We start from the raw sequence: 25,312 nt of genomic DNA, 5'->3' as shown, positions 1-25,312 counted from the left end.
AGTCTCACCTAATCCACAGTAAATGACTGACTTACAGCAGTAAATGAATGACTTATGGGCAATTTTATTGGCCAGCTGGAAGTGTGACCAGAAATGTTTCACCAAGAAGCAAAATGAGCGATACAGTTTATATTCAGATACCCCAAGTTATGGAGTCAGAAGGTGATTATTCATTCATTCACACACAACACAAAGACTTGTGGTAATACAGAGATGAAAAATGATCAGTGTCATGGAGGAGCATCAATAAAATGCTGGGAGAGTTCAGCAGATAGAGGGGGATTTGGTTGGCCCAGAAAGATTAAAACTGTAATGGACTAAGAGTGCAATCTAGTTTCTAAAATTGTTCTGGGGTTACTTTTATGCCGAATCTCCCTCCCACCTGCCGCACCTTCAGCCCCCACTCCAGTCCTGACATGTCTATGGGAATGACTTTTAAACATTTATTCTAAAAAGTACCAGGTAGTTTTAAAAGGTAATCATGTGAGACATAGTAATGGAAAGTGCAAGCAGAGGACGGGAGTGAAGCGAGGCATCAGCCTGTTAGAGCTTGTCCAGGGGAGACCAACAAATCAAGAAATGGATCTGCAAACCACATCATGTGTGACAGGGCTAAATGAAACAGAAACACTAATCATGGAAAAGAGAAAGCTTGGGAAGCCATGACTGATGTTTTTGTATAGGCAAAGTGCTCTTGTGTGAAAGAGGGTTGAGGTATCCCATGTTAATCCAGAAATGTAAATGAGAACCACGGGAAACTGTGCCAGAAAAATACATTTTATGTTCATGTAAGGAGCTAATTTATAATGGTTTGTGGTGTCCAACTATGGCTTCCTCCTGAGGAAGTGGACTCCTGTCTACCAACGGAGGTCGCCCAGAGGGGCACTGGGTAGGGAAGAATGTGTGAGACAGGATGCATGGCCCCTTCACACTTTGCTTATGGAATGTCTAAGACAGTGAAGCATTTTCCTTTTAGAGGAAACCTAATTAATTGTGCAAACTGTTTTCAAAACTTGACTGTGGTGTAGATCTCCTATTTGCTTATCTGTGAGCAAATGAGAAACAGAACTTTACTGAAGGCTTCACCTTCCTTGGAGAGTTTAGATGGAATGCCAATAAAATAAAGCCTCTGAATCCTCCCCACAAATTGACATGAACAAGACTAAGGAAAAAAATTACAGTTCCAACTTCTGGACCATCTAGTAGGGTGTCTGACATTACGGACAATATTACATGCAATAGATAGTCTACGTCCCCACCAGCTTTTGTTTTCACGGCCTCCTGCCAGGGAGAGAGAGTTTCATTCCAAAATGGTGAGTGATGATATCTGGAACTATGCCCTCCAGTCTGCCTCAGTTCACTCCCCACTTGCAGGGAAAGGATAACAAACACAAGGTTTCATTTTGCTTTGAAGGATCTTTCACAGGGAGGAAATTCAGGAGTGACAGTTTAGAAAGAATCTCCAAAGCGGAACAACAAGAGGCAGACCCAGGCTCTCCTCAAAGGCATCTGCTACAGGACTCATTTGTGTCTCTGGCTCTGAGGGCCTGCTGGACTCCTGGTTTTGATTTAAAAAAAAAAACAAAAAACCATTCAGTTGAGGAGATGAGGCAACTAAGATGAGAGTAACTTCGGAAAGTCTGTGTCTTCACAGGTGAAAATTTGCCGCTGATTGTGATAACTAGCTGTGTCTCATCTGGGTCATTCCAATCCTCACTTGGAGTCCATTATAACAGATGTATTCAAAATGACATCCAGGGGCTGGGGGACAAGAAAAGCCTTGGAAAGGGAGAATAGGAACTACCTTGTGAATTAGAAAACATGGGTTAATGTCCCTACATCTATAATCTTGACTAAGTCTGAAACTGGGTTTCTCATCTGCCCTACACAGTAAGGAAAGTAACTCACACAAGGTACTGGTGAGGGCTTAAAAGAAATGTTACCTGTAAAAGCACTCTGTAAAGTTAGAAAGGTACTTAGACGTTAGGTTGTGGCAATCTTTTACTATGCCTAGTAATCATAACTTGACTCTTTAACTCTCAATAATTTAGCAATGACAAAGTAATACTCTATATTTTCTTAATTTTTTGCAAGAATATCAAAACTATCTGCATGGGTATTATGATCTATTAATAAGGTTACTTAAAAGGAAATTTGGAGTTTTATATTTCTTTATTAGTACAAAAATGTTCTTTTTATTTTATATTCTAGTTTTCTTATCTCTAAAAAAAGTTGTCCTTGATATTTCCATTTTAATAAGTTTCTGTGAAAGCTCTACATAAATAGCAATTACAATGTTATAATGTCATGAACACTGTTTGGCTCTGCAATGTTGAAACAAAACAAAAGCAATAATTACAAAAGAACTTGCTCAAAAATCTACTGGTGTAATAAGTCAATGATACACATTATATATATACAATATATATACTTCTGGAAAGTGTTTAATCCCTTCCAAAAAAAAGGTAAACCAGAGATCAAATGTTTATCTCAAATAAGCAGAGGTCAGATGAGGGAAATAAAAGTTTTTCTGCATTCTCAGTTTCTAGACTAATATTATGAAAATAGCAGTTAACTGAAGAGTTAACAATCTTTTCCCTTTAAAGAGTAATTAAGGTGTCCACTAATTACAAGGGCAATTGTTGAAATAGCAGGATTCCTCCTCAGTCATGAGGTTAGCTGGGTCATAAAGACCACTCTAGACCATGTAATGCTTTAATATCAATGACACTACTACCACTTGTATGTTCATGACCGCAGAACTGGTGCACGTGTCAGGACAGGATATCCCCTCCTTTGTATATTCTAGGGCAACAGGGTCAGCATTATTGCCCCCAAACAGTAGAACCCACTCAACTGACAAAACTCTCCTTCCATACTATAGGGTTTTTTTAGGTTTATTTATTTATTTTGAGAGAGAGAGAGAGAGAGAGAGAGAGAGCAGGGGAGGGGCAGAGAGAGAGGGAGACAGAGAATACTGAGCAGGCTCCACATGGTCAGCGCAGAGCCCAATGTGGGGCTCAAACCCATGAACAGTGAGATCATGACTTGAGCTGAAACTGAGCCAGATTCTTAACCAACAGAGCCATCCAGGTGTCCCCTTACTGTAGGTTTTTTTAAGTAGCATAAGAAAGTCTGTGGATTTTTGTTTCCTTTGAACACCATGACCATTCTGTATTTTTATAAAAGAGAAAATTGCAGCAAAAAAGGTCATGCCTTGCCAAAGGGCCCCACCAGTGCTTCCAGTTATAAAATCACTTCAAGGATCATCAGTTGAGTTACCCAAAGAATCTTTAATGTACACAGACACAAAAGAAAGCAAATATTTCCACAAGCATTATTGAACTATGACATATTAGTTGTCATTAACAATCAGCAGGCAGGGGTGCTGGGTTCTGCCAGTCTAATGTTCCAAACAATCAAAAATAATATCCATGGGGCAATTAATTTCCTGCACATTGATTATTCCAATCCCCACACTCATAAGTAGGGCTAAACAAAATAAAATTAAACAGCATAGCAAGAGACTGAAGACTGAGCCCACTTGTAAGGGGCAGGGCTGGACAACAGGGGGCTGTAATCTCAGGAGATGAGTTACATCTGTCGGGTTATTGGGGAAGGGTAGGAAGTTATTCTGGTGCCGTGACGCATATCTTGGAAACTTACCGCTGAAGTCATCTTTACGTCATCTTTATCCCCTGACACCCCCGGCCCCCGCCTCCCATGTGCACAGCCACATGCATGCTGCACAAACCAAGAAATTAGGACCCAGACCCACTGTCCCAGCAAAATAGCTAATGATAAGAAGAGACCAGGGACTTCAGATTAGTCCAGTGTACTTTCTACTCTGTGGGGGCTAGGTGGCCGCTTAGCGCTCCTGGAAGTGGAGCAAATATCATTGCCATTAAGCCAACAAGTTACATAGCAAACTGCAAAACTTTCATTTTTGTCTTCATTGATGGAACTACTTACTAATAAAATGTTAGTCAACAAATGTATTGACTTTGTTGTAAAACTTTTAGCCATCAATCCTTATTCTGTCAGATGCTAATTAAATAGCCACTAAATCTGCCAAGCGATATATTAGTGTCTGTAGGGACACAGGAGCAAAATCAGACGCAGATCCTATTCTTAAAGAGCTCAAAAATTAAAAAACAAAAACAAAAAAGCATGCATGCGGACACAGACACACATACACCCAGTGAGGTGCTGGTAAATGTTTAACAACAATTAGGGAGGAAGGAAAGGGTGAAGAAGCCCTGACTTATAGCATTTGCTAACTCCCATGATGTAAATGCTCCTACTGTGGCTGATTTCAATCTGCCAACATGCCATCATGAAATGCAGAGTTGGGGAGAGATGTGCAAACTTGTCTAAGCTGACTCCAGGACACCAGTACTATAGTTATATTTGTACATATATTTACGTAAATTTACACACACACACACACACACACACACACACACACATATAAAAGAACTAACCAAATATTTTACAGATGTTACGTTAAAGCATTGGAATTTTGATTGATTTTATTTCTTCTTTATACTTTTTTTAGCATCCAACTTTTTTTATAAAGAGTATTTTAGGGGCGCCTGGGTGGCTCAGTCGGTTAAGCGTCCGACTTCAGCTCGGGTCATGATCTCGCGGTCTGTGAGTTCAGGCCCCGCGTCGGTCTCTGGGCTGACGGCTCAGAGCCTGGGGCCTGCTTCAGATTCTGGGTCTCCCTCTCTCTCTCTCTCTCTCTCTCTCTCTCTCTCTCTCTGACCTCTCCCGCTTATGCTGTCTCTGTCTCTCAAAAATAAACACTAAAAAAACAAATTAAAAAAAAAGAGTATTTTATTGATTTTAACTTTTTTACCCATTTTATTGAGCTACAGTTGACATATAGCACTGTGTATGTTTAAGGTATAGTATGGTACTGTATAGTACAATGACCTTACTTACATAAATGATGATCACAATTACTTTAATTGACATCCATCTATCATCTCATAGAGATACAGAAAATAAAGTAAATGAAAAGGGGGAAAAAAGTATTTTTTAGATCAGTATTAGCAGCAATATCCTTATCCCAGACCATTTTTTCTAGGCAGCCCTGGCGTTACTACAATTACCTAAGGAGCAGAAAAACGGAATCATTTTGTGAGCAGGGAAGGTACAGAGAGAGGGAGCAAAAGAGAATCCCAAGCAGGTTCCACACTGTCAGATGCAGAGCCCGATGCAGGGCTCGAATCAATGAACCCTGAGATCACGACCGAGCAGAAAGTAAGAGCTGGACGCTTGACAGACTGAGCCACCCAGGTGCCCCAAAACCGAGACATTTTAAAAGCACATCCGATTAGCATTCAAGCCACAGGTCCTGGTAGAAGTAAGATAGGCAACACTTTACCCAGTCTGTAATACGGAGCATTGCAAGACTTGGCTTAGCCCCACACCCTCCTGAGTCCCACCTTCACAGCCATCAGACTCTATAACCTAGAAGATACCTCCAGAGCATGCTCCTGCCACACGTTCTCAATCATGCCAAGTATTCCATCATACATGTCTGTACATGGAAGAAAGACAGGCAAGTGGGAACACCAGGAGGAAGATGATCTCTAAATAAAGTACAGGGATCCCGGTAAGAATCTAACTGCTTCTGCCAACCTCCCTACACAGCATTCAGTGATATGCCACCTGTCCCTTTTCGTGGTTAATTCTCCACAGTGTCTGCAGCTACCTTCGATAGTTCCTTCTTCAGCTTTCTTAATATACAGATGGATTTTGCTTTGTAACCAATCAGCTTTGCCTCTTCCCAGAAACTCTTCTCCTTCCCCTTTTCTACTTGCGACTATAAAAACTATTAAGCCTACAATCTGAAAAACCACTGATATTTACAACTATTTTTAATATAAAGAGCTGAAAGTTTCATGGGGGGGAAATAAAATGCCTTATTGCTGCATAATGTTTTAACATTTTTTTTTCAATATGTGAAATTTATTGTCAAATTGGTTTCTATACAACACCCAGTGCTCATCCCAAAAGGTGCCCCCCTCAATACCCATCGCCCACCCTCCCCTCCCTCCCACCCCCCATCAACCCCGTTTGTTCTCAGTTTTTAAGAGTCTCTTATGCTTTGGCTCTCTCCCACTCTGACCTCTTTTTTTTTTTTTTTTAACATTTTCAAAGTACCTCCACGTGTCTTATCATATATCATTGGCACAATAATCCTCTGAAGTGGCTGTTCCTAGCACCTCTGTATGTAATGGGAAAGAAGCTCCAAGAGCTTACAAGATCCCTCAAGTTCCCAAAGCCATAGAAGGGTAGCTCCCTGCCTTCAATACACTCACTTCAAGTTTCATATTCCATCCAATCCAACAGGGAATCGTCTGGCACAGACCTGACTTCAAATCCTGACACCACCATTTTCCTTCTGGGTGGCCTTCGGCAGAATCTTCACCCTCTCTGGACCTCACTTCCTCATATGAAGAATGGGGGAATAATATACACTCCATGGGACTGTTATGAAAATCAAACAGAATCAAAGTTGGCATATGATGGGTTTTCAAGACATTCACCTCCCATGTTCTTTTTCCTTTCTTTTTTTTTTTTTTGAGAGAGAGAGAGAGAGAGAGAGAGAGAGAGAGAGAGAGAGAGAAAGCAGGGGAGGAACAGAGGAAGAGAGACAGAATCCCAAGCAGGCTCCACACCCAGCATGGAGCCCAATGTGGGGCTCGATCCCACAACCATGAGATCGTGATCTGAGCCGAAATCAAGAGTTCAGACACTTAACCCACTGAGCCACCCAGGCACCCTTCACTTACCCTTTTCAAATTTGCTCTACCAAATTGTTCACCTCTTCTACCTCCTTCCCTTGTATCACCCTTTTTTCAAACACACTCATCTTGCGTCTCACCTGATTTGGCAATCCTCCCCAGTTCAGCAGTGTGTTAACAGTCCTTTGATGTATAGTGTGGTTTTTTTTTTTTAACGTTTATTTATTCTTGAGACAGAGAGAGACAGAGCATGAATGGGGGAGGGGCAGAGAGAGAGGGAGACACAGAATCGGAAGCAGGCTCCAGGCTCTGAGCCATCAGCCCAGAGCCCGACGCGGGGCTCGAACTCATGAACCATGAGATCGTGACCTGAGCTGAAGTCGGACGCTCAACCGACTGAGCCACCCAGGCGCCCCTATAGTGTGTTTTATACACAGTGTGTTTCTATAACAAGAATTAGCCCACACACAATTGGTAAATCAGGGAAACGTGTCAGTCCAACACAGAAGCCCCACCGGCTCATGCACAATTTTTCCAGCATAATACATTTTGTGCTACCATGACAAAGCAGCCAAACCCAAAGCACACATACACAGGTGGGCGCAGCAAGCCACGGAAGGATGCATCACCACCCACGTGGCTTGTTCCTCCTCTTGGCTCAACCTGGCTACACACTAGGTTTCAAAAGGGTTTACTGCACATTCCTCCCAGATATTTGAACAAAACAAATACACAAACACCAGAGAAGGTGCCAGGACGGTTTTGTGCCAAGCCTGTCACTGCTCCTCTACGTGCAGATTCCGATGCTAATGTCCCTCTATCCTTGTTTTGGGAATCTGGCAGACCCCATACTGCCTTATATGCTTCTCCATCAAGCCACCGTCTTCTTTACCTTTTAAAGATAAAGTCTTGTATTACTGTGTTATCCCTTTGTTTATGGGGAAAATAGGATGCTATTGTAGTTGAGCTATCATTTTTAATAAGATCACTATTGTTTTGGCTAATGTTTAATTAAACATTAAATGTTTTGAGTGATTTATTCCAATTCTATTTCCTTTAAAATGTCAGTTATTTTTAGTGTGTGATTTTTCAGAATGTGAGGGTTTTTTTTAAGGAATGTATTGTGCTACAGCAGAAATGCCCATATTTTGCTTTGTTGTGTGGATATTTTTGAAACATGGGGGCACTGCGGATTGATGGAATAAATGGTACAAATAAAGTGTTCTCACTGCACTTACTTAACTCTCTTTGCTAAAATTCAACTCAGCACCTCTTGCCTAGAGTTAAGAATGTACAAATTCTACCAAGGATGCTACCAAGGTGGGCAGTTCCTACTGATTTTCATAAACATGCTCAACAAAATGCTTCTAAACATAAAACAAGGTTCAAACACAGTGTTCAAATAAATCTACGCAGAATTGGCCTAGTTCTACCACTTAAAGCAGCTTTTATTATATAAAATTATCCCATTTTTAAATTAGCCAAACTTCTAAGTAAGCAAAGATACTGTGAGAAGACCACCTCCAGCTGTAGGATCTGTGGTATGAGTGAACAAGTACCAGGGCAAAGAAATAAGTTCAAATATTTTTTAAAGTTTTTCCTCTTACCCCTAGCACAAGTAATTTGCAGTAAATAAATAATATGGTTTTCATTTGCATTTGTTTTTGACATGGGCAAATAAGCTTTCCAGACCTCAGTTTCCTTACAGGAAAACAAGAATTTTTAAAAACCATATAACCGTACTGTCAACTTTATGAGGTTGTGTGTGTGTGTGTGTGTGTGTGTGTGTGTGTGTGAAAGTACTTGTGAATCTCTTGATTCTCCAATCTTGACATTTCAAAGTGCTCGGGTAAAGAACATACAATTGTCCTCACTGATTTTTTATCCCCTGACACTTCTAGTAAATTACCTTGAACATAATAATTGTTCAATAAGTTATCTGCTAAATTAAATTGAACCATATGCATAATTAACCAAAGTCCAAATTTCTCAATTAAGTTGTTTAAAAGAAACTAGATTTATTCCAAGATAGCAAATAGATTGTTTTTAAAATTAAACAAGAAACTTGTATTTCAAATAAAACTTGAGTCCTGTTACTATCTTACAGATACAAAATAAAAGGCATTGGATATAGTTTCCAAATTGGTTTGAATTTGGGTTTGTTGCAAGTGACAGGTACCCAAATTACAATGTCTGGAAGATAAGGCAGGCAGTGGAAAAACTGTTTACAATATTATGATAGATGCATGTCATTACATATTTGTCCAAACCCACAGGATATGTAACACCAAGGGTGAATCCTATGGTAAACAGTGGACTTTGGTTGATGATGATGATGATGATGATGATGTGTCCGTATAGGATCATCCTTGATAAGAAAATATACCACCCTGGTGAATAATGTCGATAATGGGGGGCTCTATGGAGGGGCAGGAGGTATAGGGGAAATCTCTCTACCTTCCTCTCCATTTTGTTGTAAACCTAAGAGCGCTTTAAAAAAATAAAATCTTGGGGCGCCTGGGTGGCTCAGTTGGTTAAGCGGCCGACTTCCGCTCAGGTCACGATCTCGCGGTCCGTGAGTCCGAGGCCTGCTTCGGGCTCTGTGCTGACGGCTCAGAGCCTGGAGCCTGTTTCAGATTCTGTGTCTCCCTCTCTCTCTGCCCCTCCCCCGTTCATGCTCTGTCTCTCTCTGTCTCAAAAATAAATAAACGTTAAAAAAAATTTTTTTTAAATAAAATCTTAAAAAAATAGAAGACGACATAAGTTAATTTTCCTTTAACATGAAAGTTTACGTAGGCAAGCCAGGTCAGTGGTCAGGGACCCAGGTTCACTCCCTTTTGTTGTTCTGCCATCCAGGTCTCTCACCTTCCACTTCACACCAGGATGACCTGATTCCAGCCAGCAAGAATGAGAAAAGGAAGAAAGAAAGATATATCCTTTTTTTAAAGGGCACGTCCCAGATACTACACAAACCTCTTCTGCTTACATTTCACTGGCCAGAAAGCATCACAGAAAGCACCCCATGCCCACCAGGTCTTGGAAGCCTAGGAAATGTGATCTTCACTCCAGTGGCCATGTGCCTCCATGTAAATGCAGAGTGCTATTACTCCAGAAATGTCCAGGACAGAGAGGTTTACCACAGTTCTATACAGCTACAATGAGCTTTGAATCAAACAGATCAATATGTACAGATAAGTTGATTAGCTTCTAATCAGTTCTCAGAGTAAGAATACCACTGATTTTTTACAGTATTTTTAGTATTTAAGGCCATATGTAATATAATGCTAGTTATCAGGAAGAGTCAGAACTCACCTCCTACAGATAAACTGCTTTAGCCTCAAGCCATTAAAACGCCCAGCCCAAATGACCTGTACTGAGACTTAATACTAAGGCATCTTCAAATTAAGTGTTCTAAGATACATAAATAAATAACTGCATAAGGCCAAGATTTAAGATGGAAGGAGAGATTAATTTGAAATTATCTTTTCTGGTTATAATCATGAATACATCTGTCTTCAGGATAGAGCTGAAGTGCTCTAAATGCTAAAATTCCTAAATGCTGTATTCACTATTATTATCCAAACTTAAATGCATTGGGAATAAAAGTGTGGGGAGACTATATAAAAGCCAAAGAAAGACAATGAATGTTATAATTTTGAGAGGGTCTGTGATAGTCTTTAAAGCATTTATAAGATTCTCTAAGAGATGTGAGACTTCTTGCCTCATCATAATACCCCCAAAGGCAGTTATTTCATAGATCCAAAACAAATAAAACTGAATTTATTTTTAAATGTGCTATTATTTAAGTTTTTTTATTCATTAAGCTTCATCACTACCATCACCCAAAAGAGTCAAATATGGAGGTTACACTCTTAACTAAAAACCTGGAAATTAATGACAGAACAAAGGACTTTAAAGTCCTTTTTTAATAAAAAAGCTAGCTCAGAATGTCACTTTGGCTCAGGTCATGAGCTCACGGCTCGTGAGTTCAAGTCCCACATTGGGCTCTGTGCTGACAGCTCAGAGCCTGGAGCCTGCTTCCAATTCTGTGTCTCCCTCTCTCTCTGCTCTCCCCCTCTCACATTCTCTCTCTCTCTTCCACTCAAAAAAAAAAAATTAAAAATTTTCTAAAAAGCTAGCTCAGAAGTTCAAACAAAAATAACAGAATTTTGGTTAGACAGAAATCTACACGGTCATACGGTTCATAGGTCAAAACCATTCCTGGGGACAGTCTAATCTGTATTTAAAAGCTCACAGATTCTCCAAAGAAGACATGAAAATGCCCAACAAGTACATGAAAAGATGCTCAATCATCATGGAAATGCAAATAAAAAACCACAATAAGATACTACCTCATACTCGTTAGGATGACTATTATCAAAGAGAACAAGTGTTGGTAAGGATACAGAGAACTTGTATCCGTTGTGTACTGCTGTGGGGAATGTAAAATGGTTCAGCCACTATGGAAAATGGTATGGTGGTTCCTCAAAAGAATTAAAAACACAATTACCATATGATCCAGCAATTCCAATTCTAGGACTTGAAAGCAGGGACTCAAATAGATATTTGTACACTCATGTTTATTCCAGCATTATTCTGTGAATAACAGCCAAAGGTGGAAGCAACCCAAGTGCTCATCCATAGATGATGGATAAACAAAACATGACACATATCCATACAATGGAGTATTATTCAGCCTTAGAAATTTCTGGCACATACCACAACATGGATGAACCCTGAGGACATTATACTTAGTGAAATAAGACAGTCACAAAAGGACAAATACACTATGATTCCATTTATATCAGCAATTACATTTATAAAGTAGCAAGGTGGTTGTCAGGACTGGGAGAGAAGAACAGGGAACTGGTGTTTAATGGGTACAAGTTTCAGTTTTGCAAGATGAAAGAGTTCTGGAGATGGACAGTGGTGATGGTTGTACAACAATGTAAATATACTTAGTGCCTCTGACCTGTACACCTAAAAATGGTTAAAATGATAAATTTTATGTTATATACATATTATCACAATTAAAATTTTAAAAGAAAAAATGATAGACCCATTTGAGCAAATATTTATTTTATTAAGTTTATTTATTTATTTTGAGAGAGACAGAGAGACACAAGAGAGGGAGGGGCAGAGAAAGAGAGAATCCCAAGCAGGTTCAACACTGTCAGTACAGAGCCTGAGGCAGGGCTTGAACTCACAAACCATGAGATCATGACCTGAGCTGGAACAAAGAGTTGGATGCTCAACCAACTGAGCCACCCAGGCACCCCAATTTGAGCAAATATTTAAAAAATAAAAAACTCATTAAGTAGGATGTACCATTATACTAAGGACTCAAGATGATAAAATGTAATTATCATTTCATTTACTTTTCCTTAACAGTAATCTAGCAGTCTACGCATATATGAAGGAATTTAGATCTTAAAAGATATTTTTTCTCAGATTTGCCTCAAAATAATCAACTGGGGGATAGCATAAGTGGGGACGTACCAGCGAAACAAGATTCACCTATGGTTAATAACTACTGACGCAATGCTGTGGACACATGAAGGTCCTTTATATCATTTTTTTACAGCTGTATTTGTTTCAATTGTGCCATAACTCAACAGTTTTAGTCACTTTTTATTGTACACTTATTGTATGAAACAGTTTTAAACAAAATTATCAAGAGCCACTAAAGAGCAGCAAATTCTACAATATGCGTAAGAAAGAACATTTTCAAAGGGAAGTGCTCCTTAGACATTACCACTTGCTTTGATAGAGAAACCCAGTTCCTATTCTTTGGGCTTTTGTAAGTAATAGTTAAAATATATTGAATGTTTCCTACTTATCTAGACTTTACATGCACTATTTTTGTAATCCTCACAATAACCTATTATTATCCCCATTTTACAGATGAGGAAACTGCAACTCAAAAAAGCAAAGTAGGGGCGCCTGGGTGGCTCAGTCGGCTGAGCGTCCGACTTCGGCTCAGGTCACGATCTCGCGGGCTGTGAGTTCGAGCCCCGCATCGGGCTCTGTGTTGATGGCCCAGAGCCTGGAGCCTGCTTCGGATTCTGTGTCTCCCTCTCTCTCTGACCCTCCCCCGCTCATGCTCTGTCTCTCTCTCTCTGTCAAAAATAAATAAAACATTTAAAAAACAAAAACAAAAACAAAAAACAAAAACAAAAAAGCAAAGTAATTTGATTCAAGTTCACAGGTATTATGTCAGCTTTAACCTAGGAGTCTGACTGCAAAGCCTTCAATTTGACAAGCACCTTCCTCTAATGCCAAGTCTCTTTCCCTTTCTTGGTAGCTAAGGATGGCCTCATCGATCCTGAGTGGCCAGAACTGATGATGCCTGACTGAGAACCTATGGAGGGAGACATTTCGTTTTCTAAGGGGTAAGACCAACACCTTTGCCTCAGTTGTCTCAGTAAAGCCCTGAGGATTTTAAACATTAGCTTAGCTCAATTTAGCATCAGAGGTTGTAAGACCTTGGGCACAGAAATGCAACAAGAAGATACAGATCAACATAAAATTTATTTTAGAAAACAAGATGGCCCAAAACAAGTAAACTTTCACATCGCCCATTTCTTCCCCTTTTGTGTTAATAATCATCCTATGATGAGTTGCTTGACATCTGTCTTTGCCCCCATGAAATAAGCTCAGTCAGGGCTCAGATGGTGTCTGCCTTGTCTACAAGTTCATCCCTGGTGCTACCATGGTGCTTAAACATAGCCAAGGCTCAATGTATGTGTGGTGAGAGGAACTGAATTCTGAGTGTCACGAGTGTTCACTAATTTAATTGGAAGCAACACGGTGAAAAGGAGAGTAGGGTCTTTGGAGCAAGCATTCATTCATTCATTCATTCGTTCCTTCACTCATTTGTGCATTTATGCAATCAATATTTGGGACACCTACTACATGCCATTTTTCTAAGTGCTGGGAACACAGCAATGAAAGATCGATGTCTCTACCTTGGCTCTGCTTCTAATCCCTGAGCAATCCTGGGCAGTCACTCAGTCTGCAGGGGTCAGTTTCAGCTGTTGTACCAGAAAAACAGGATACTAATAACCAATATGCAACATTATTTTAAGGAAAATGGGTAATATATGTAAAGAAGCAGGGTAAACACTCAATAAATGGCAACTATTCTAATTAGTGACAAATCAAAAGTCAAAACAAAATACTAAGTAGAAGACAGAGCAAGTGACAAATGGCATTTAACTTCCAGAGGAAATGCACCTAGCAAAGTTCAGTGAGAAAAAATGTTGGTAACAATGTGTTCTTTCTATGTGGTGCTTAGTTTTCTTCAAAATGTTTGGGATATATCATCTTAAATAGGAGTGAAAATCTCCCTAGATTTTTATACAAGAGAAAAAGTATCTATTGGAACCAGTTTGCTTGACATTCAAAAGCTTTGTGGCCAAAGAAGGTTATGCAGATTTAAACTGTTTTTGACATCTTCCAGCAATGACCAAACAGAGGAAATTATGTCAACTGAGCTTCTAAATGACCTACAGCCACGGAACACTTGGCAAGCTGGAAAAGACTTATTAGGAAGCCTACTGTAAAGTTTATTCTTTCAAGGAGTCTCGGTAATTTCCGCAATTCCCCCCCCCCAAAAAAAAAGGCTACAAGTCTTATTTGTCAATCACTCTCAGTCAAGAATTTCCACTTATATTTCATTTCATCTTCTCAAAGATTCTGTGAAGCAGTCTCTGTTAATTTTATGAGGGAAATGAAATTCAGAAAAGGTAAGAAATGTACCCAAGCTCACGTGGCTCGTGAAGGGTGGTACAAGAATCCACAACACAGCCCTTCGGATGGGGAGACCCTGCCCCTCTATCACTGTCACTTCCCACAGGCTTTCCACCATCCTTTCAACTTTCTGAGATAAGAAAGAGAAGTGGGCTTTAAAAATATGGATTCCTTATACCCCAACTTTAAATTCTCAACAAGGATTCCAACCACTGTAAATCCCTTTTACCTGAAAGCCTCTGGTTTTTTCTCAGTCCTGTTAGGAACTGGAAAGGCTACAATGCATCCCTGAGATGCCACAAGATGGGAGATTAGCTGAAGTGCCTTTGACATCAAGTCATCTGAGTACCTACAAGTGCCCTTCCTGGATGGTGTCGATAGGCTCTGGTCCCACAACCACTATCATCTCACCTTAGGAGAGCCACCCTCTCCAGATGCTGAAAGTTTCCACAGGATGAGAAAATAAATAAATAAATAAATAAACAAACAAACAAACAAACAAGCAAACAGAGTAGTCATTTGATATCATTTATCATAATATGTACCATCACCTTATCAGGCCTGGGTCTTCCTTCAAAACTTCACTTCTATTTCGTTCTTTTAAAAAAATAATTTGTTGAGCCCCACTTTGTTGCAAGCACTGTGTGCCTAGTGTCAGACTAGGTATAGCATATTCTTTATCTCTTCTCTTGGGTTTGATGCTGTTTTCCCAAAGGTCTTCACTCCTTAAGCACTGTCAAATACAATAGTCACTAGCCACAGGAGCTATTTAAATTTAAATTACTTAAAATTAAGTATAATTTAAAATCCAGGTCTTGGGTAACACCAGCCACGTGTCAAGTGTTCAGTTGCTCCGTGTGGGTAGTGGCTACCATATTAAACAATCCACATACACATTATTTCCACCATGGTAAGAAGTTCCACTGGACAGTTGGATGCTCCAACAGATGCTCCACAGAGCACCATGTTCTGTGTTTTCATCTGCCTAGGACTTCCAGCCAGCATCAAATCAAGAAGAGAACTACTCTCAGAGTAGGACAGACCAAGTTCCCGATCTTACCATTCGTGAGGCTCCAAAGGCTGGAGTGCAGAAGAAGGGAAAAAGGAATCTAGTAACGTATCTCTTGTGAGTGACTAGGCATCCAAGGATGCCATGGAGTAACCAGGATGCTGATTACCTACTGATACTGAATTACAAACACGAAGACTTATTGCAGTTATTTTAAAAGATGGAGAGAGCCACAGAAAGAAAAATAAAGACTCGAATTCAAGCTTCGTGACTGCAGACAAATTGCGTAACTTCTCTAATCCTAAATTTCGTCATCTGCAAAGTGAAAAGGTAGATCCATTCTAGGTTCCCTTTCATTTCCAAAATTCCTGGATTCAAAAGCTTTATTTACTTTACATAATATCCAAGGAACTGTGCAGACTTCAAAGATATATAAGATACCACTTCAAAGAGCTTATTAAAAAGAAGCTAGTAAATTTTAAAAAAGAGTAAAGGCTAGCTACATAGGGATAAAGAATATAAGAAAGGACATTGTGAGAGTCATGAAAATGGTATTACCAAAGTATCTCACAGAATCTGCCTCGCTAACTATCAGGAAGACATGCAAATGTTCACCTTTTTTCCCTTCAAAAAATTTAACAACATAGTAGACCCCATGGCACATACAAGGTGTTTCCTTAAATAAACAGGAATAGGAAAATAATAATAATTACTATTACTGTTACAGACACTTATTGAAGATCTAATATATGTTAGGTTCTATACAAGACACATCCCTAAGTAACTCATTTTGCCATCAAACAGCTCTATGAAGGAAACATTTTTGGTTTTCATTACTTTACAGATAAGGAAACCAAAGTGAAAGTAGTCCGTTGCTAACCCACAACCAGACAGATCAACAGTGGCAGAGCCGAGATTTAAAACCAAGACGACCCGGACACCTGGGGGGCTCAGTCGGTTAAGCATCCATCTTCAGCTCAGGTCCTGATCTCACGGTCTGTGGGTTCGAGCCCCGTGTCAGCCTCTGTGCTGATAGCTTGGAGCCTGGAGCCTGCTTTAGATTCTGTGTCTCCATCCCTCTGGCCCTTCCCTGCTCATGCTGTGTGTCTGTCTGTCTCTCTGTCTCTGTCTCTCTGTCTCTCTCTCTCTCTCTCTCAAAAATGAATAAACGTTAAAAGATTAAAATAAAACAAGACCACCCAACTGCAGGGCACATGTTTCTTCCACTTCACACTGGCTCCTGAAGAAAAAGTTTACTTGCCAATCACAAGGAAGGATGTCAAATAAGAAGGCTCCCAGCCTTACTCTTAAGAACCCAGCTAACGTCACAAAGCTGCCATTTTCCTATTTTTTCAGTAAACGGAAGAGCAACTTCTTCTCTCTGAATGGGCTCCTCAGCCAAAATATCCCAGCCTGGACCAGGTGGCAATTTTAATGAAACTGGAACCAAGTTCATGACTGTCTGTTAGAGCTCCAATGTCCTGAGACCTTTGTTAATTGAATTAGACACAAGACAAAGGGAAAAGAGGGTAAGTTAAATTTTCATATTGCCTTGGGCAAATGGCAGAAAGAAGTGGGCCCTGTTTTCCCTAAGGAACCGGGTACCCACTTTATCATTTACAATTATTTTATAATTAGATTGGTATTTTGTAAGACAGAAGTCCCTGTCACCCTGACCTTCCAATGCCTCCGTTTCACTGCTATGAACGGGAGGAGCAAGAGCTTGTTTTCCACAATTCTGTTTTCAAGGAGACTTAACATTTCATACATCACTAAACTATCCAAATCCAAAACATTTCCGTAGTCTCTGCAGTGATCGCATTCCATCACCAATACCACCTAAAAATACCCTGCTTTCCATCACTCAGTAGAACCACAAAGGCTATTAGAAGGCAATAAAATCCCTAGATAGCTTCTCCTTCCTACATCTGCACTCTCCCCTGATCAATTAGATTCACGGAGGCTGGAGGTGGGAAATAAAGGAAATAAAATTCAGGCCACAAATCCTTATCTTAATCTCACAAATAGCACTGACAAGCAACAACTGGTGCGGGAAAAGCTCAACCGTGGAAGGCTTTCCGGCTCTGAACTCAGGTTAATGATTATCCAAAATCCATCATTGAATTATTACTCATAACATGTCCACTTCTCAGCAAAAAATATCATAGATAACGGTTCTATTCTATCTCAGGGCACATGTCAGTATTTATGTTACTGAGGGGAAAACAGGTCTGCATTTGATTCAGACAGATTAAATTCATATTTATAGTAGACAATATCCCTTAGTCCAGAAAGGAGCTTTCAAGTAATCTAATTCTAGAAGACAGCCCATTTCAGAATTTTTGAGCAATGGCAAGACGTTTCTCCTGGTCCCTGCCTCCCATTGACGCCCCTAATTTAGAAATCTGAAGGTGTAAAGGCTCAGACCTTTTCTGATTACCTATTCGCAAGTACTCCTTCCTTTTCTCATGGGCCTTTCTCTTATCACTTATAAATATACTTCATCAGCACCCTAAACCCAGAAAGACCAAGACAAGTAAGGTTCAAAAAAGTCAACAGTCGGGGCGCCTGGGTCAGTCCATTAAGTACCTGACTTCGGCTCAGGCCACGATCTCACAGTTAGGGAGTTCAAACCCTACATCAGGCTCTGTCTACATGGAGCCTGCTTCAGATCCTCTGTCTCCCTCTCTCTCTGCCCTCCCCTGCACTCTCGCTCTCTCTCTCTCTCTCAAAAATAAACATTTAAAAAATGTCAAAAATTATTTTTGATAATGGAGTTCAAGGAGGGGGGGGGATATTGACACCCTCAAGGTTAACCAGATTGGACAATCCTAAAGAGACAAATGCACTGAGTTAATACAGAAAATGTCAGCTAACTCGCCACTAACAGACTAGTAACTGTCTGTGGCTCAATTCCTCCCAAAGAAGAAGCAAGTCCTTCCCCTTTCTTATGGGTACCTGTACTCTTATGAAACAGACAGACTTCACAAACAGCTTCCAAAGGCAAGTCTAGGTCAAGCCAATCAGCATGGGCGATCGTCCTATGGGGCTGACATCTCCCACTGCATCTTTCTGTAGGAAGGGCCAGTGGGCCCCTCTTGCTCTTCAAGAACAGAGCAATCGGTCCTTAAAGACTAACCTTTTGCCACACCACATACACAGCAACATATTGGACCCCATGGCACACAAGTTTAAAAGCACCCTTTTAAGAGCATGTGCGTAACATGCACCCAAACCAGACTGGAATCTGCTCTCTTCTCCAAAAGACATCATTTTATCTTTTACAACGAAACTGAGCATCATCTCAGGGAAAACTTAGTTTCACATTTAGGTCTGTCTTTAAAAGAAGAAATTAAAAGGAAAAAGCAACTGGAAGGAGAGTGAGCACACGGGAGATGAAGAGAGGAGAGGAACACAGGACAGAGGAGAGGACAGGTGAGGTGAGGTGAGGTGAGGTGAGGTGAGGTGAGGTGAGGACACAGGACAGAGGAAAGGACAGGTGAGGTGAGGTGAGGGCAAAGGACAGAGGAGAGGGCAGGTGAGGTAAGGTGAGGGCACAGGTTTGCTCCATCCAAAAACACATTCATCCCACCAAGGTAGTGAATGAGGAAAATATTTTGATTTTCTTTTCTGGCCATTGAAGCATAAATAGCTGCTGCAGTAATAGCAAAATTATTGGTCATTGTGAGCAGTTCTGCTGGTGAGAGGCCGGCATTCCAGACCATTTGAAATACTGGCCCCAAGGTGCCCTAGATATTTTGTTTTTCAAATGCAGGAATGTCAGCTGCTGGACAAAACGTGATGTATCCTGTCTAGTGGGCAGCATGCTGGCCAGACACCGGATTTGGAATGTGTGTCCCTGCACCCTGGGTTCTAGCTCGGCCGTCCTCCACAGCCAGTGCTGCATCCATAACAAGGATTCTGCCCTGTGGAACAGAGCGAGAAGGGAGCAGTGGTTGGGCCTCATCAACCAAAGCCAAAACTGCGTTCTAGGCTAGCACCTCTACCAATGTCTCAAGAAACCTCCCGAACCCAAGGCAAGCTGGAGCTCAGTGGGTCTCTTCTTAAGAAAGTGGGTTACTTCTCATTCCAATCTTAGTTAAGGCCTGCCGGGATGGAGCCTAGAAAGCCCGAAAATTAAATGTGGCCGAGACTCATATCTTATGAGCTTTCAAATAAAGTGTTCTCAAATACATAAAATGGCATAACGACTCTAACTTAATCACTTGCTTATGAAAAAACAGCGTTGTGAGTTGAAAAATTGGTAAGGCATATACTGCGTCCATATGGATGTTTAAAATGTACTTGACATCAAATGAAGCCTACAGAGACCCTTTCTTGTTAAAATTCTTTTAGTGAAGTGCAATGTTATATTAGTTTCAGATGTACAACACCCTAATACACTACTCTATACATTACTCGTTGCTCACCACCCTACTGTCGTCACCATCTGTCACCATACAACATCATTACAATATTAACCATATTCCCTATGCTGTAGTTTTCATCCCTGTGACTTATTTACAATTGGAAGTTTGTATCTCTTAACACCCTTTACGTATTTTACCCCATCCTTCCACCTGAGATGCCTCACATGAACCCAAAAAGCTGCTCACAGACATCCCAGGCTGACCTGCAGGTCCCAACCCTGACCATGAGGCAGCACCACGATTGTCCACAGCCTGCACCACAGCAGCACTCACTCTGCCTGGAGCATCATCCTTCTACACACTGTATATTTTTCCATAACATCACTACGGAATTCTCCATGGAAAGAGACCTTTAGAATCCTCCCGTCATTTGGAGGAACTCCTATAATCTGGATGAGAGTAATCACAAGAGAGAGACACATCTGACGAACACAAGAAACGCGTGCCTCCCAGCTCTTGTCTGTGCGTCCCACTTTGCTAACCATTCACTGTTCCCCTCTCTCACAGGAATGTGTTACGACGTGTCATTCATAGCCTACCCAGATAAAACGGAAAGGGCACATACATGTCTTTAGTGTGTGTGAATCACCACAATCCTGGTATAAACAAGAGGTGGCCTGCGGGGGAGGGGAAACAGTGAGAACACCGGTGAATGTGTCTAGCTCAAAACCTATTGCCAAGAACTATGTTTCAACAATGAAGCAGAAGTGGAAAACTGGCATGAGAGGACAAAAACAGCAATTTATCCACTCTCTCCGCTGCTACTGAGCAATGTGCCATGGTACCCAAGTTCTTTTCTAAACCTGTGATTGACTTCTTGATTGTTACGCATTTGTAACCCAGTGCTTCTTCCTTTAAGCAGGTAGCGATGAAACATCCTCGTAACAGATACCAGTCCTATACGCCTCTCCAACTACTTTGCTGTTCTTCACATTAAAATCTAGCCTGTACTGAAAATATAAATATAAACAAGGTGCAAGAAACAGGGGTAAAACGGTCACATGAGACCATGACGTCAGGGTTGTATGTCTCCAAACAGACATGGGCCATTTTGATGTGTGTCTTGTTATATAAATTATCTGGTATTTATACATTATTCTTTATATCACAAATACAAAATATGTGTGCTTGGAGAATAAAAGGATAGATAGGCAATCCATAATCAAGCATTATGAGCACAATTTACTGAACTGAGTTATTTTTTTTTTCTGAAAATGATTTAGCAGAGAAATAGTTTCTAAAAATAAATTGTGTCATTAATACTAAACACAGTAATAAAAGGAGGGAAAAATAAGTAATACAAGCATTTCCAAGCTTAACCAACAAAATGATAATGTTGAAAAGAATGAGGCATTATACTCTTTCCCTGAAGACATAGTCTGTTAACTTACCAGTAGCCCTAGCAGCAATTTGGTGTCACACAACAACTTACAGAGCAAATTCAAAATTAGCACTAAGAAGCTCAGGTACCCTAAATAATCTAATAACTATTTCTAAAACTCCTAGCCTCATATTTTCATTTATTCTCATAATAATTGACTAAATGAGACACACAGATTCATGTCATAGTAAGTTTATTTCTAATCAAGATAAGCATTAGGTGTCTGATCAATGTGACCCTAACCTTCTATAAGGAACCAGAAAAAGAATATAGTGTTTGACCAAACAAGAGTAGCTAACTACTGTAATTTTACATCCAAAAATCCAGCTTTCCACATGCACATGCCTATAAGATAGAACTTACGATTCTCATCTCTTGCATATTTTAATATTCAAAGCATACCAAACAATAAAAATATCATAACTTACTTAAAAACACATAACTGCCCTCCAAACAGCTCTTCTCAGAACGAATTCTATTTAGAATGGGCAAATATCCAGTTATTTCGATCGATGTAGCAATACAATCATAATAATTTAGGCTCAAGTGGATTATGTTCTTGATTATCCAGTTGGGATGCTTTAGGTCTAAAATAAGCAACTAATCTCCAATTTTTATTTCCTATCATACTGTGTTGTCCCAGACACAAAAAACTGCATTCACAGGTACAATACTGTTTGTATGGCTAAAGAGAAAAACAACTAATATTGCATCAGGATGTCCATTCACCTTCACATGAAAGCAATACCAATATTGCCTCAAACACATACTCATCACCATCTCTCGGTGATTTGGGCCCACATAGAAGAGGTTAGATCTATCACAGGTCAAGATAACAGACAGCTTTTCAGCTTTATTCATGAAAGAACATACACAAACTCATCCTGGACTCTTCAATGGGCTCATGCTAATTAAAACCTTTAACAATTTTCTTGATTCCAAGGTATGACTTCCTTTTCGTTATTGCTAATGTTAACCTAAAGAAATCTTGCCCCATAAGCGCTACAGGTAATATGCTAAGGAAAAATAATCCCAGCATAAAATGCAATTGAAACGACTGGCACAGAAGTTAAATAAAGAATATTGCTTCCTTAATTTTAGGACTATTGTTGATTATGACCAGAATGAAGTTACCTAAGCAACCACTCTAAAGCACACACAATATTCAAATGCATCTTTATTATGGTGGCTCAGTGTCTAGAAGTTTGTTGCTGCTAGCTGCAATAAAATGTATAAAGCTATCAGATCAGTTGGTGGCAAGAAAAAAAAAAAAGCAACCATAAACGTTTATGTAGGATTCATATGGCACTGGAACATAAATACCCATAAACAAAACCATAAAAATAACCCAAAGTAAAAAATAATTTAGGCTAAGACAAAAAACAAACCAAACACACACACACACACACACACACACACACACACACACACACACACACAAAGTTTAGTCGCAAGTAAACTGTTAACACCAACCATAGATTCATAGGCACATCAACTCTTTGCTGAACTGCAAAGTGGTCTTTTCATCTCTAAAATGCGATACCTTTATACAATCCTTATAACTCAAATGCTTAGGGGAGTATATGAAAAAGCTTCTGAAAACTATTACGGATGCTACAAAATCACAGGTGTAACAAAGTATGTGATGCCCAAACTTGCGGGTACTGCTGCTGATGGCAGGTTAATCTGCGTGAAGTCGGCAGGGAAGCTGAGGGAGGAGTACGGCCAGCCTCATTCACTTCACTGCGTCCCTACACACTTGAGAATCTCAGACCATCTTCAAGTATAGTGTGCAGTACTTTGTGATTTGGGAAGTCTGAGGCCACAAAGTTAGTATATATTCCGGGGAGAAAACAAAATCAAGGAAGACAAAAGTTTCCCTTTGTTCAAGAAAGTGAAGAAAGCCTTACCTTCCTGTACACCAGCATGTTGGGTGATTCATCCGCCACCCCGTTGCTGGTCTGCCCGTAATTATTCCCCTGGGCCATGTCACCCCACACTTGGTCAGCTCTCAGGCACTGGAACGATCCGTCTGCCCTGCAGAGGGTTAGAGAGACTTCAGTGAGATGTGAGTGGTGGTGCTCAGGGGGTTGACTTGAATCGTGTTCATAATCCACAGCTCCCACACCGGGCACACTTGCCGAGAGGCTGGCTGGAGGAAGCGGCACAGAAACAGATTTTTAAAAACTGAAAATACACCTACTGTACCCCCAGGGATTTGTGAGAAATGCCAGTCTTGCAGTTAGAATAGTCATTGGGCTGTGGTTTTAAGTGACTTGATCTTCTGGATACTCGTTTTCAAAAGTGTTTGAGGCTCACCTAAAAAACCCACGGTTAGCGTTTCCGCGCTACAGAGAGCTCTCCGGTCCCCAGTACTTGCATAGCGACTTGATGATGTTTTCCCAAAAGGGCGGAAAGGCAGTACCCTGCGGCGGCACACGCGCGCCCAGGTATCCGGCTAGTTTCCCCGCAGGCAGCGCATCGCACAGGCCCAGTCCGCGTGCCGTTCTCGCTCTCCATTCCCCGGGTCTCCCTCTGGGAGCCGGGGAGCTTCGCCCACTTGCACCTGCCCGGCACTGCCCGCCGCCCGCTCCCTCCCCTCCACTGCACTTCGGAAGTCAGGAGGGAACCGTGCCCGGTCTGTGCGAAAAGGCGCCAGAATCCGTCCCGAACACGGGACCGGGTGGGAGTCAACCCCTCGGGCCATTACCTGGGTCCCCGCGCGTGGCAGCCCGGCTGCAGGAGCCTCAGAGCAACCAGCCCAAGCGGCGGAGAGCAGCGAGACCCAGCTCCCGCCGCCCGGCTCCCCGGGCGCCACAAATGGCAGCAGTTTCAGCACCGCGGACCTGGGCGAGCGCGGCGCCCGCAGCCCGGCAGGGGCGCGGGGCTCCCGGGGCGGCCGCGCGGCGGGGCGCCGAGCGAGGGTGGGTGCGGGGCGCGCGGGGAGGCGCCGCCTCCTCCCCTCCCACCTCCCCTATTTACCTCCGCGGCCAAGGTCACGGCCCCGCGGCGTCAGCCCTCGCGGGCGGGCTGGGTGCCGGCGCTGTCAGCTGGCGGCGAGCGGAGCCCCGACGCAGGGCAGCCTCATCACACTCGGCGGATGCGGAACCGCGCGGCTCAGGCCACCGCCGTCGCCGCCGCCGTGCACAGGCCGCCCCGGCAGCCCGCCGCTCGCGCCCGCTCCCCCCCCCCCTCCCCGCCGCCTGGCTGGCCCGCTCCCGCCGCCGCCTCTGCTCCCGGGCGCGGGGACCAGCCGAGCGCGCGCCGCAGGCGAGGCGCCGGCCCGTGCGCGCGACTGGGAGGCGGGAGGAGGGGCGGTCACGTGGGCCGGGCGGCCGGAGGCGCGGGCGCCCCGAGGCCGCCCCGCCGCCCTCCCTCGCGCCCCGGCCCCGCGGGCGCACACCCCGCGCGGCCGCCGGTGCGGGCGCCGCGGGCGGCCTGGGGGCCCGCGCAGAGCGGCGAGCGGCAGCCGGAAGGGCAGGGCGGGCGCGCGGATGGAGGGATGCAGGGCTGGATGGAGTCCCGCGCAGCCGGCGCGTTTCATCACGTGCCTGCTGACTCCGCTGACAGTGCGAGGGCAGCGGATGATTGATTATCGCTGTGCTTAACTGACGGCGGGGCGAGATGCCGGCGAGTCCCGGGAGGCGAGAAAATGGCCAGGACCGATGGAGCCCTGCGGCCCGCCGCCTGCGGCTTTGTCGGCTTCGTCCTAAGTTTGAGCAATGGGAAGCGATTTGGAGGCTGCCCACTCGAGCTGGAAGCCTCGCCACCTGTGAAACCGAAGGGCCACCCATCCCCCGTGCGCGCCGCCTTCTTGCAAGGGAGGTGCTCAGAGGACCCACCTCTCCGCCCCTGCTCCCACCTGCTCGCAGGTTTCCGAGAGGCCCTGGGGTGCTGATCCCCCAGAATTACTCCTCCGAGTCGATGGCATTAATTCCGCTGTAAGGGTTGGAACGACATGAAGAAGCAAAATCACTGTCGC

The 25,312-nt window shown here is 42.5% G+C and overlaps 1 protein-coding gene across 4 annotated transcripts in view; it reads right to left on the bottom strand.

The window, feature by feature from the left end:
- Positions 1-24,486, bottom strand: part of RGS7 (regulator of G protein signaling 7) — a 528,155-nt gene extending 503,669 nt beyond the window's left edge. For all 4 annotated transcript variants that reach the window (XR_007148335.1, XM_047841359.1, XM_047841360.1 and 1 more), the window contains exons 1-2: positions 24,313-24,486; positions 23,241-23,367 (exon numbers count right to left, since the gene is read on the bottom strand). Coding sequence is in view for 3 of the 4 variants with exons in the window: in XM_047841359.1 (XP_047697315.1) it covers positions 23,241-23,318 (78 nt within the window). In the remaining variant the exon portion in view is untranslated. The remainder of the gene's footprint in view (positions 1-23,240; positions 23,368-24,312) is intronic.
- Positions 24,487-25,312: the final 826 nt, after the last annotated feature.

Source organism: Prionailurus viverrinus, chromosome F1 (genome assembly GCF_022837055.1).
Source record: "Prionailurus viverrinus isolate Anna chromosome F1, UM_Priviv_1.0, whole genome shotgun sequence".
NCBI classification, from domain to species: Eukaryota; Metazoa; Chordata; class Mammalia; order Carnivora; family Felidae; genus Prionailurus; species Prionailurus viverrinus.
This window is presented reverse-complemented; position numbering and strand designations above follow the sequence as displayed.